The sequence below is a fragment of the Pangasianodon hypophthalmus genome, chromosome 13 (assembly GCF_027358585.1).
Source record: "Pangasianodon hypophthalmus isolate fPanHyp1 chromosome 13, fPanHyp1.pri, whole genome shotgun sequence".
In the NCBI taxonomy this organism is placed as follows: domain Eukaryota; kingdom Metazoa; phylum Chordata; class Actinopteri; order Siluriformes; family Pangasiidae; genus Pangasianodon; species Pangasianodon hypophthalmus.
This window is the reverse complement of record NC_069722.1, coordinates 2,917,491-2,930,578: the sequence shown is the minus strand read 5'-3', so window position 1 is coordinate 2,930,578 and position 13,088 is coordinate 2,917,491. Positions and strand designations below refer to the sequence as shown.

Below are 13,088 nucleotides of genomic sequence, written 5' to 3'. Positions count from 1 at the left end.
CGACACAGATCTTGTCTCTTCGCGTGCTCTCCTGTCCAAACTTTCATCTGAAGTGACTTCTGCTAAGACTGCCTTCTACAAAGAAAAGCTGGAATCCTCTGCACAAGATCCTCGCAAGCTTCACAACATCTTTTCTTCACTACTCAACCCACCGGCTCCTCCTGCTCCATCCTCCCTGACTGCTGAAGACTTTGCCACTTTTCATGATGAGAAGATTGGAAAAATTTGCCAGACATTCACTTCTACTCCTACTCCTACACTACACACTGAGGATTCTCCTTCTTATTCGCTGACACAGTTTTCTAAACTAACGACAGAAGAGATCCTGCAAATCATTTTATCCTGCAATCCTACCACCTGCCCATTGGAGCCAATCCCTTCCACAATGCTCCAGACCATCTCTCAAGACCTCCTCCCCTTCATCACCACTATCATCAATGGCTCCATAACATCTGGTCATGTACCAAACTCATTCAAGAGAGCAAGGGTTATTCCCATCCTGAAGAAACCCACTCTACAGCCCTCTGACATCAGCAACTACCGACCGGTATCACTTCTCTCTTTTCTTTCTAAAACCCTTGAACGAACCGTCTACAATCAGCTGTCTTGCTATCTCTCACAGAACAACCTCCAAGATCCCAATCAGTCTGGCTTCAAATCGGCACACTCCACAGAGACTGCCTTTTGGCCGTCACTGAGAAGCTACGTGCTGCTAGATCAGCCAAACTGTCTTCAGTCCTCATCCTCCTTGAACTTTCAGCAGCGTTTGACACAGTGAACCGCAAGACTCTCTTGTCCACCCTCATGAGCCTAGGAATTCGTGGTGCAGCATGGCAATGGTTTGCTTCCTACCTGGAAGGTTGGTCATATCAGGTGACATGGAGGGGATCCACATCTGCTCCCCGCAGACTCTCCACTGGTGTCCCACAAGGCTCAGTACTTGGTCCTCTCCTGTTCTCCCTCTATAACCGACCTCTTGGTGCGGTCCTATCCTCACATGGGTTTTCATACCACTGCTATGCAGATGACACTCAACTCATCCTCTCCTTCCCTCCCTCAGACACTCATGTTTCTGCTCGGGTAGCAGCATGTCTGGCAGACATCTCATCATGGATGAAGGCTCATCAGCTGAAACTTAATCCCACCAAAACTGAACTGCTGTTCATCCCAGGTGATTCATCCCCATCTCAGGATCTTGCAATCTCCCTAGACAATTCTCTGATCTTGCCTTCGGTTACTGCACACAACCTTGGGGTAACCATGGACAATCAACTGTCCTTCTCCTCTCACATTGCTAATCTGACAATGCTCATGTCGATTTCTCCTTTATAACATCAGAAGAATTCGTCCATTTCTTTCCACACAGGCCACTCAGGTGCTTGTTCAATCCCTTGTCATTTCAAGACTGGACTACTGCAACTCACCCCTGGCAGGTCCAAAATGCAGCTGCACGATTGGTTTTCAACCTTCCTAAATTTTCACACACCACCCCATTGCTACGCTCCCTCCACTGGCTTCCTGTAGCTGCCCGCATCAGATTTAAAACACCGACGCTTGCCTACAAAGCCAAAAACGGACCAGCACCCACTTATCTCAAAGCACTTTTCACACCTCGCACGGCACCACGATCGGAGGGATCCTCTAGCACTGCTCGACTGGTCCCACCATCTCTCAGGGTACAAGGAAGGCATGCATCGAGACACTTCTCTGTTCTGGCACCAAGGTGGTGGAATGAACTTCCCCTAGATGTCTGAACAGCTGAGTCACTGGCAGTCTTCAAACGACATCTAAAGACTTACCCCTTCATAAAGTACTTAAGTTAGCACTTACCAAAAAAAAAGAAAAAAAAAGAATGTATTGTCTGAGCGCTTGTCTGTTACCTCCCCAACAGAGTTTTGGACTGATGGTTTTGCGAGTTTGTGACCTAGTCAGCCAATATCAGAATGTATTCTTGATAGACTCCAAAGCACTATTGTAAGTCGCTCTGGATAAGGGAGGCTGCCAAATGCCATAAATGTAAAATGTAAATGTAAATATCCAGCATTATATTAATGATGAGGTACTGACAGGTAGTAGAATATTTTAGCCCTCCTATTCAACCATTACTACCATTACTAACATTATTTATGTGTTAGATTTGTTAATTAAGATAATTAAAAAATATTTAAATTATGAGTAATCAATTAAATTTATTAAACTATTAATCGATCACTTAATGCTGTTCAGAATAAGGTCCTCTCTCCACTTACCTACAGTGATGTTAATGGAGTTGCTCCTGGATGATATGGAGGTACTTTCCCTGTATGAATAGACACAGGTGTACTGGCCCTGATGTGAGGCATCTACAGTCAGAGTAAATGTTGTTGTAGAATCTGCAGTTTGTGTCATTATTGATGTCCCAGTTTTATACAAACTGAAGTCTACAGAGATGCACGTTGGGCCGGGTGTGGTACATGTGAGCTGAAGGACTTCTCCAGGTGAGACCACAGAGTTTGGGGAGATCCAAGTCAATGTGGGAGCCTGCAAGTCTTATAACAAAAAAATATATAATAATAATTATATACATTTATTCACGTTTAACAGGATACTGCCACAAAAGAAAAACTTACTTGAGCACACAACTCCAGCATCTTCACCATGTCCACAGTTCTCTATTCCAAATCCATTGTGTGAGCACTGATCTGTGTAGCTCTCAGTTCCATTACACTGCACATTATCCAGCCAGGTTGGTTCACTTCCCTCGCCAAAGTGGGCACTTTGAGGAGCGCTGACGGCTTTACCACATCCAAGCTGTCTACACACCACCTCTGCATCCTTTAAGTCCCAATCATCATCACACACTGTTCCCCACTGGGCTCTGTGCTGGATCTCCACTCGACCGCAACAGCTCCTCGGCCCATTCACCACTCTGATCTCATTACAGCCTGATTTATTATGTAAAAAGACAGAAGGTTTTACTAATTAATCATTTTTCTGTCAGCAACGCTCATGAGCTCTACAGTGAAATAATACTAGAAGACTAGAAGCAGTTGAGATTACAGAAAATTTTGCGCTTCCCTAGTTTTAATTCTTGTATGCTTGAGAATAGTGAATTTGTTCAACAGAATAAAACGCGTAGCTATTAAAAAGAAACGTGGCTATTGGAAAACGAGCCTTTCTGGAGTAAAAGCTATGTAAGGTTTGCACGTTTTTTTCCTCAAAATGATTGCAGTCAGTGCAAAATATTTTAAGCCTGTTGATAAGTCCCTGCCACAGAAGGTTTACTCGAGTTGCTAGAAAGAATGGCATTTAAACTTGTCTTGATGCAAAAATTATTTTGTGCATAAATGGGAAGCATTAAAGCGTACACTATAATAGTGTCACTGTAGCTACTGAATAATTCACCATAGTTAGAACTCTCAAATCTAATCGGTCAGAAAGTGTTGGGTAATTTCTGTAACAACAGCTGTGACATTAGCGCATCTGCAAATCACAGATTTATATTAATGCGCTCATTCTACTATGTTATCATATTCACACAGGGATGCTGGCAGATGCTCCTGTAGGTACCCCACAACCAAACACAAGGAGCCCTCTTCTGTAACAGTAATAGAACGTCGTCAGACTGGTGAAGCAAAAAACGGATCTAGGCGCCAATGTCTGGCCTCTCTCTGGCTGTTTTCTGTGTGATGGGCTCTAAAAGAGAAGGCTCACACCTCTGTCTAGTCTGATGTGCCTCAGAGAACAGACAGTACTCATCAGTGGAAAATCAACCACTTCCACCCAGCAACACAGTTTTGTTAGTATTTCCCTTGTTGGGCAAGTTAACTGACATTGTTCAACCGTCATCTCTTTCAGTGGGTGGCAGAGTCACCACTATTTCTGAAGCCGACCAAACTGCAGATGAACCCTCAAACTGCATGTACGCATGACGATAAACTCAAACATGGTGCATTGCTGTTCGCACAGAGTGGATCCTTGACAGATGCTAACTGCACACACATGGACAAGCTGGATACTACATTGCCGTTCAGAGCGCGAAAAGGATCGGAAGGATCGAGCCACATACGTCTTCACTACGAACTGTATACTACACAAATGAGATGGTACATATTGGACAGGAGAAGAAAGTACTGCTTAGAATTGTTTGTATGTAGTTTCAGCTGTTATGATTTTGAATCTAAAAACCAAGTTTACAATCAGCTTTCTTTTAAACAAAGAGATTCCCGTGCACTGCTGCAAATCTCCCCTCTCTGACCTCTCTCATCTTTGCACGCGATCTCACTCCACTTAACATCATAATCACTTAGTCAGTGATCTATGTTTTACCGAGGAGGAATAAGCCCCCAAGTTCTGTTTTTCCATTAAAGTTCCTGCACTTTGGAACATTGTTTTTGTAAGTGGCACCATTGCTATAGTTTCTATTACTGGCCATCTGCCACGTGTGGAGTCTTTGACGCCCATGCCATATTTTTCTCCCTATTGTTCTTTTGTCTCACATACTATACCCCAAACGGGAACACAAGAACAAACATCAGGCCTGGCTGGTATAAATGGGCAAGAAGGGCTAAGCCATGTCTCTTTTTCAGGAAAAAAATATAAGGTAGAGTTTTTGGAATCCACATAATCTTATTTGCAATTAACAAAAAATATTTTTTTTCACTGCATTTCATTTAGTAAAGAACAAATTATTTTTAATATACCTTTCACAGTGATGGCCAGCAGTTTGGTGGAAGTAAAGGTACGTGAAGACACGTTAACTTCATAAGTACAGTTGTAGTTTCCCTGATGGACACAATCTGCCTTAGGAAAAAGGAAGACAGCTGAGTGATTAACAGCTGACTGAGTCCTGGTGATGTTGGATCCGCTGATCGCCAAGTGAAAGGAACCTCCTGGATACTGAGCTTTAATGGAGCAAATGACGGAGAATCCGTAGCCAATAGTCACTTCTGGTCCGTTAGGCCCCCAGTGGAACCATCCACCAGTGGCAGTGAAGGAGATGTTGGGCTGCTGTAAGTTTACTAGAGAACAACAGGCATTGTTTGTTAGGAACCTCAAATATAAAAGCCAGTCAGTGTGAGTCTTACTGAAAATAATGAATGAACAGATCCAGACTGAACTACAATTTCAGACCCAATTACAAAAAGTTTGGAAAGGCTGACATTCTTCGTACTCGTGTGTGTATGTTGATCAGCCGTATCAAAAGTGCATTTCTGACACAGCTGATTTGTATTTAGTGACGCCGACAGAACTCTATAAAAGTTCAAGTGTACAGACTGCTGTGAGCACAAACTTAGCAATCAGGGTAAAGGCTGAAAAACAAAAGTGGACTTTAGTTTGATTTGAAAGGAATGATCAGGGTAAAGGATGATTCAGCCGCACCTTTCCTACTACAGACATCATTGCTACGCCTCTCCACGTCTCTGACCATCTCTTGGTATCCTTTACCATCACCCTCCCAATCCTGCCTAAACCCACCAGCCATCTATACTTCTCTCCTACTCGTAAAAACCTCCACTCTATCTCCCCTCCCTCCATAGCTTCCTGCACCCTATCATCCCTTCCTGTCCCTCAATCCTTTTCCTCCCTACCATTGGAGCTAGCCACTGACACTTTCCTCTCCTCACTTTCCTCATCCATGGACCTCCTCTGTCCTCTATCTTCTAAACCCAGGAAGATTTCTTGCCCTGCTCCTTGGCTATCGTGCCCTGCTCCTTGGCTACTGTGTCTTGCAGTAATTGGAGAGAATTAAGAACAGAAGAGAGAGGAAGTGGAAGAAATCGCAACTCGACACAGATCTTGTCTCTTCGCGTGCTCTCCTGTCCAAACTTTCATCTGAAGTGACTTCTGCTAAGACTGCCTTCTACAAAGAAAAGCTGGAATCCTCTGCACAAGATCCTCGCAAGCTCCACAACATCTTTTCTTCACTACTCAACCCACCGGCTCCTCCTGCTCCATCCTCCCTGACTGCTGAAGACTTTGCCACTTTTCATGATGAGAAGATTGGAAAAATTTGCCAGACATTCACTTCTACTCCTACTCCTACACTACACACTGAGGATTCTCCTTCTTATTCGCTGACACAGTTTTCTAAACTAACGACAGAAGAGATCCTGCAAATCATTTTATCCTGCAATCCTACCACCTGCCCATTGGAGCCAATCCCTTCCACAATGCTCCAGACCATCTCTCAAGACCTCCTCCCCTTCATCACCACTATCATCAATGGCTCCATAACATCTGGTCATGTACCAAACTCATTCAAGAGAGCAAGGGTTATTCCCAAGCTGAAGAAACCCACTCTACAGCCCTCTGACATCAGCAACTACCGACCGGTATCACTTCTCTCTTTTCTTTCTAAAACCCTTGAACGAACCGTCTACAATCAGCTGTCTTGCTATCTCTCACAGAACAACCTCCAAGATCCCAATCAGTCTGGCTTCAAATCGGCACACTCCACAGAGACTGCCTTTTGGCCGTCACTGAGAAGCTACGTGCTGCTAGATCAGCCAAACTGTCTTCAGTCCTCATCCTCCTTGAACTTTCAGCAGCGTTTGACACAGTGAACCGCAAGACTCTCTTGTCCACCCTCATGAGCCTAGGAATTCGTGGTGCAGCATGGCAATGGTTTGCTTCCTACCTGGAAGGTTGGTCATATCAGGTGACATGGAGGGGATCCACATCTGCTCCCCGCAGACTCTCCACTGGTGTCCCACAAGGCTCAGTACTTGGTCCTCTCCTGTTCTCCCTCTATAACCGACCTCTTGGTGCGGTCCTATCCTCACATGGGTTTTCATACCACTGCTATGCAGATGACACTCAACTCATCCTCTCCTTCCCTCCCTCAGACACTCATGTTTCTGCTCGGGTAGCAGCATGTCTGGCAGACATCTCATCATGGATGAAGGCTCATCAGCTGAAACTTAATCCCACCAAAACTGAACTGCTGTTCATCCCAGGTGATTCATCCCCATCTCAGGATCTTGCAATCTCCCTAGACAATTCTCTGATCTTGCCTTCGGTTACTGCACACAACCTTGGGGTAACCATGGACAATCAACTGTCCTTCTCCTCTCACATTGCTAATCTGACAATGCTCATGTCGATTTCTCCTTTATAACATCAGAAGAATTCGTCCATTTCTTTCCACACAGGCCACTCAGGTGCTTGTTCAATCCCTTGTCATTTCAAGACTGGACTACTGCAACTCACCCCTGGCAGGTCCAAAATGCAGCTGCACGATTGGTTTTCAACCTTCCTAAATTTTCACACACCACCCCATTGCTACGCTCCCTCCACTGGCTTCCTGTAGCTGCCCGCATCAGATTTAAAACACCGACGCTTGCCTACAAAGCCAAAAACGGACCAGCACCCACTTATCTCAAAGCACTTTTCACACCTCGCACGGCACCACGATCGGAGGGATCCTCTAGCACTGCTCGACTGGTCCCACCATCTCTCAGGGTACAAGGAAGGCATGCATCGAGACACTTCTCTGTTCTGGCACCAAGGTGGTGGAATGAACTTCCCCTAGATGTCTGAACAGCTGAGTCACTGGCAGTCTTCAAACGACATCTAAAGACTTACCCCTTCATAAAGTACTTAAGTTAGCACTTACCAAAAAAAAAGAAAAAAAAAGAATGTATTGTCTGAGCGCTTGTCTGTTACCTCCCCAACAGAGTTTTGGACTGATGGTTTTGCGAGTTTGTGACCTAGTCAGCCAATATCAGAATGTATTCTTGATAGACTCCAAAGCACTATTGTAAGTCGCTCTGGATAAGGGAGGCTGCCAAATGCCATAAATGTAAAATGTAAATGTAAATATCCAGCATTATATTAATGATGAGGTACTGACAGGTAGTAGAATATTTTAGCCCTCCTATTCAACCATTACTACCATTACTAACATTATTTATGTGTTAGATTTGTTAATTAAGATAATTAAAAAATATTTAAATTATGAGTAATCAATTAAATTTATTAAACTATTAATCGATCACTTAATGCTGTTCAGAATAAGGTCCTCTCTCCACTTACCTACAGTGATGTTAATGGAGTTGCTCCTGGATGATATGGAGGTACTTTCCCTGTATGAATAGACACAGGTGTACTGGCCCTGATGTGAGGCATCTACAGTCAGAGTAAATGTTGTTGTAGAATCTGCAGTTTGTGTCATTATTGATGTCCCAGTTTTATACAAACTGAAGTCTACAGAGATGCACGTTGGGCCGGGTGTGGTACATGTGAGCTGAAGGACTTCTCCAGGTGAGACCACAGAGTTTGGGGAGATCCAAGTCAATGTGGGAGCCTGCAAGTCTTATAACAAAAAAATATATAATAATAATTATATACATTTATTCACGTTTAACAGGATACTGCCACAAAAGAAAAACTTACTTGAGCACACAACTCCAGCATCTTCACCATGTCCACAGTTCTCTATTCCAAATCCATTGTGTGAGCACTGATCTATGTAGCTCTCAGTTCCATTACACTGCACATTATCCAGCCAGGTTGGTTCACTTCCCTCGCCAAAGTGGGCACTTTGAGGAGCGCTGACGGCTTTACCACATCCAAGCTGTCTACACACCACCTCTGCATCCTTTAAGTCCCAGTCATCATCACACACTGTTCCCCACTGGGCTCTGTGCTGGATCTCCACTCGACCGCAACAGCTCCTCGGCCCATTCACCACTCTGATCTCATTACAGCCTGATTTATTATGTAAAAAGACAGAAGGTTTTACTAATTAATCATTTTTCTGTCAGCAACGCTCATGAGCTCTACAGTGAAATAATACTAGAAGACTAGAAGCAGTTGAGATTACAGAAAATTTTGCGCTTCCCTAGTTTTAATTCTTGTATGCTTGAGAATAGTGAATTTGTTCAACAGAATAAAACGCGTAGCTATTAAAAAGAAACGTGGCTATTGGAAAACGAGCCTTTCTGGAGTAAAAGCTATGTAAGGTTTGCACGTTTTTTTCCTCAAAATGATTGCAGTCAGTGCAAAATATTTTAAGCCTGTTGATAAGTCCCTGCCACAGAAGGTTTACTCGAGTTGCTAGAAAGAATGGCATTTAAACTTGTCTTGATGCAAAAATTATTTTGTGCATAAATGGGAAGCATTAAAGCGTACACTATAATAGTGTCACTGTAGCTACTGAATAATTCACCATAGTTAGAACTCTCAAATCTAATCGGTCAGAAAGTGTTGGGTAATTTCTGTAACAACAGCTGTGACATTAGCGCATCTGCAAATCACAGATTTATATTAATGCGCTCATTCTACTATGTTATCATATTCACACAGGGATGCTGGCAGATGCTCCTGTAGGTACCCCACAACCAAACACAAGGAGCCCTCTTCTGTAACAGTAATAGAACGTCGTCAGACTGGTGAAGCAAAAAACGGATCTAGGCGCCAATGTCTGGCCTCTCTCTGGCTGTTTTCTGTGTGATGGGCTCTAAAAGAGAAGGCTCACACCTCTGTCTAGTCTGATGTGCCTCAGAGAACAGACAGTACTCATCAGTGGAAAATCAACCACTTCCACCCAGCAACACAGTTTTGTTAGTATTTCCCTTGTTGGGCAAGTTAACTGACATTGTTCAACCGTCATCTCTTTCAGTGGGTGGCAGAGTCACCACTATTTCTGAAGCCGACCAAACTGCAGATGTACCCTGAAACTGCATGTACGCATGACGATAAAACTCAAACATGGTGCATTGCTGTTCGCACAGAGTGGATCCTTGACAGATGCTAACTGCACACACATGGACAAGCTGGATACTACATTGCCGTTCAGAGCGCGAAAAGGATCGGAAGGATCGAGCCACATACGTCTTCACTACGAACTGTATACTACACAAATGAGATGGTACATATTGGACAGGAGAAGAAAGTACTGCTTAGAATTGTTTGTATGTAGTTTCAGCTGTTATGATTTTGAATCTAAAAACCAAGTTTACAATCAGCTTTCTTTTAAACAAAGAGATTCCCGTGCACTGCTGCAAATCTCCCCTCTCTGACCTCTCTCATCTTTGCACGCGATCTCACTCCACTTAACATCATAATCACTTAGTCAGTGATCTATGTTTTACCGAGGAGGAATAAGCCCCCAAGTTCTGTTTTTCCATTAAAGTTCCTGCACTTTGGAACATTGTTTTTGTAAGTGGCACCATTGCTATAGTTTCTATTACTGGCCATCTGCCACGTGTGGAGTCTTTGATGCCCATGCCATATTTTTCTCCCTATTGTTCTTTTGTCTCACATACTATACCCCAAACGGGAACACAAGAACAAACATCAGGCCTGGCTGGTATAAATGGGCAAGAAGGGCTAAGCCATGTCTCTTTTTCAGGAAAAAAATATAAGGTAGAGTTTTTGGAATCCACATAATCTTATTTGCAATTAACAAAAAATATTTTTTTTACTGCATTTCATTTAGTAAAGAACAAATTATTTTTAATATACCTTTCACAGTGATGGCCAGCAGTTTGGTGGAAGTAAAGGTACGTGAAGACACGTTAACTTCATAAGTACAGTTGTAGTTTCCCTGATGGACACAATCTGCCTTAGGAAAAAGGAAGACAGCTGAGTGATTAACAGCTGACTGAGTCCTGGTGATGTTGGATCCGCTGATCGCCAAGTGAAAGGAACCTCCTGGATACTGAGCTTTAATGGAGCAAATGACGGAGAATCCGTAGCCAATAGTCACTTCTGGTCCGTTAGGCCCCCAGTGGAACCATCCACCAGTGGCAGTGAAGGAGATGTTGGGCTGCTGTAAGTTTACTAGAGAACAACAGGCATTGTTTGTTAGGAACCTCAAATATAAAAGCCAGTCAGTGTGAGTCTTACTGAAAATAATGAATGAACAGATCCAGACTGAACTACAATTTCAGACCCAATTACAAAAAGTTTGGAAAGGCTGACATTCTTCGTACTCGTGTGTGTATGTTGATCAGCCGTATCAAAAGTGCATTTCTGACACAGCTGATTTGTATTTAGTGACGCCGACAGAACTCTATAAAAGTTCAAGTGTACAGACTGCTGTGAGCACAAACTTAGCAATCAGGGTAAAGGCTGAAAAACAAAAGTGGACTTTAGTTTGATTTGAAAGGAATGATCAGGGTAAAGGATGATTCAGCCGCACCTTTCCTACTACAGACATCATTGCTACGCCTCTCCACGTCTCTGACCATCTCTTGGTATCCTTTACCATCACCCTCCCAATCCTGCCTAAACCCACCAGCCATCTATACTTCTCTCCTACTCGTAAAAACCTCCACTCTATCTCCCCTCCCTCCATAGCTTCCTGCACCCTATCATCCCTTCCTGTCCCTCAATCCTTTTCCTCCCTACCATTGGAGCTAGCCACTGACACTTTCCTCTCCTCACCTTCCTCATCCATGGACCTCCTCTGTCCTCTATCTTCTAAACCCAGGAAGATTTCTTGCCCTGCTCCTTGGCTATCGTGCCCTGCTCCTTGGCTACTGTGTCTTGCAGTAATTGGAGAGAATTAAGAACAGAAGAGAGAGGAAGTGGAAGAAATCGCAACTCGACACAGATCTTGTCTCTTCGCGTGCTCTCCTGTCCAAACTTTCATCTGAAGTGACTTCTGCTAAGACTGCCTTCTACAAAGAAAAGCTGGAATCCTCTGCACAAGATCCTCGCAAGCTCCACAACATCTTTTCTTCACTACTCAACCCACCGGCTCCTCCTGCTCCATCCTCCCTGACTGCTGAAGACTTTGCCACTTTTCATGATGAGAAGATTGGAAAAATTTGCCAGACATTCACTTCTACTCCTACTCCTACACTACACACTGAGGATTCTCCTTCTTATTCGCTGACACAGTTTTCTAAACTAACGACAGAAGAGATCCTGCAAATCATTTTATCCTGCAATCCTACCACCTGCCCATTGGAGCCAATCCCTTCCACAATGCTCCAGACCATCTCTCAAGACCTCCTCCCCTTCATCACCACTATCATCAATGGCTCCATAACATCTGGTCATGTACCAAACTCATTCAAGAGAGCAAGGGTTATTCCCAAGCTGAAGAAACCCACTCTACAGCCCTCTGACATCAGCAACTACCGACCGGTATCACTTCTCTCTTTTCTTTCTAAAACCCTTGAACGAACCGTCTACAATCAGCTGTCTTGCTATCTCTCACAGAACAACCTCCAAGATCCCAATCAGTCTGGCTTCAAATCGGCACACTCCACAGAGACTGCCTTTTGGCCGTCACTGAGAAGCTACGTGCTGCTAGATCAGCCAAACTGTCTTCAGTCCTCATCCTCCTTGAACTTTCAGCAGCGTTTGACACAGTGAACCGCAAGACTCTCTTGTCCACCCTCATGAGCCTAGGAATTCGTGGTGCAGCATGGCAATGGTTTGCTTCCTACCTGGAAGGTTGGTCATATCAGGTGACATGGAGGGGATCCACATCTGCTCCCCGCAGACTCTCCACTGGTGTCCCACAAGGCTCAGTACTTGGTCCTCTCCTGTTCTCCCTCTATAACCGACCTCTTGGTGCGGTCCTATCCTCACATGGGTTTTCATACCACTGCTATGCAGATGACACTCAACTCATCCTCTCCTTCCCTCCCTCAGACACTCATGTTTCTGCTCGGGTAGCAGCATGTCTGGCAGACATCTCATCATGGATGAAGGCTCATCAGCTGAAACTTAATCCCACCAAAACTGAACTGCTGTTCATCCCAGGTGATTCATCCCCATCTCAGGATCTTGCAATCTCCCTAGACAATTCTCTGATCTTGCCTTCGGTTACTGCACACAACCTTGGGGTAACCATGGACAATCAACTGTCCTTCTCCTCTCACATTGCTAATCTGACAATGCTCATGTCGATTTCTCCTTTATAACATCAGAAGAATTCGTCCATTTCTTTCCACACAGGCCACTCAGGTGCTTGTTCAATCCCTTGTCATTTCAAGACTGGACTACTGCAACTCACCCCTGGCAGGTCCAAAATGCAGCTGCACGATTGGTTTTCAACCTTCCTAAATTTTCACACACCACCCCATTGCTACGCTCCCTCCACTGGCTTCCTGTAGCTGCCCGCATCAGATTTAAAACACCGACGC

The 13,088-nt window shown here is 44.2% G+C and overlaps 2 protein-coding genes across 2 annotated transcripts in view; both read right to left on the bottom strand.

Moving 5' to 3' along the window:
- Positions 1-8,293, bottom strand: part of LOC117598987 (deleted in malignant brain tumors 1 protein-like) — a gene marked incomplete at its 5' end in the record, with an annotated part of 43,570 nt that extends 35,277 nt beyond the window's left edge. Inside the window, 4 exons of the mRNA XM_053239393.1 lie at positions 2,250-2,528; positions 2,610-2,924; positions 4,683-5,000; positions 8,017-8,293. Coding sequence (XP_053095368.1) covers positions 2,250-2,528; positions 2,610-2,924; positions 4,683-5,000; positions 8,017-8,293 — 1,189 coding nt within the window. The remainder of the gene's footprint in view (positions 1-2,249; positions 2,529-2,609; positions 2,925-4,682; positions 5,001-8,016) is intronic.
- The window catches only part of LOC113528221 (deleted in malignant brain tumors 1 protein-like), a 40,612-nt gene continuing 35,781 nt past the window's right edge, over positions 8,258-13,088 (bottom strand). The window contains exons 21-22 of the mRNA XM_053239392.1: positions 10,450-10,767; positions 8,258-8,691 (exon numbers count right to left, since the gene is read on the bottom strand). Coding sequence (XP_053095367.1) covers positions 8,324-8,691; positions 10,450-10,767 — 686 coding nt within the window. The 3' untranslated portion in view covers positions 8,258-8,323. The remainder of the gene's footprint in view (positions 8,692-10,449; positions 10,768-13,088) is intronic.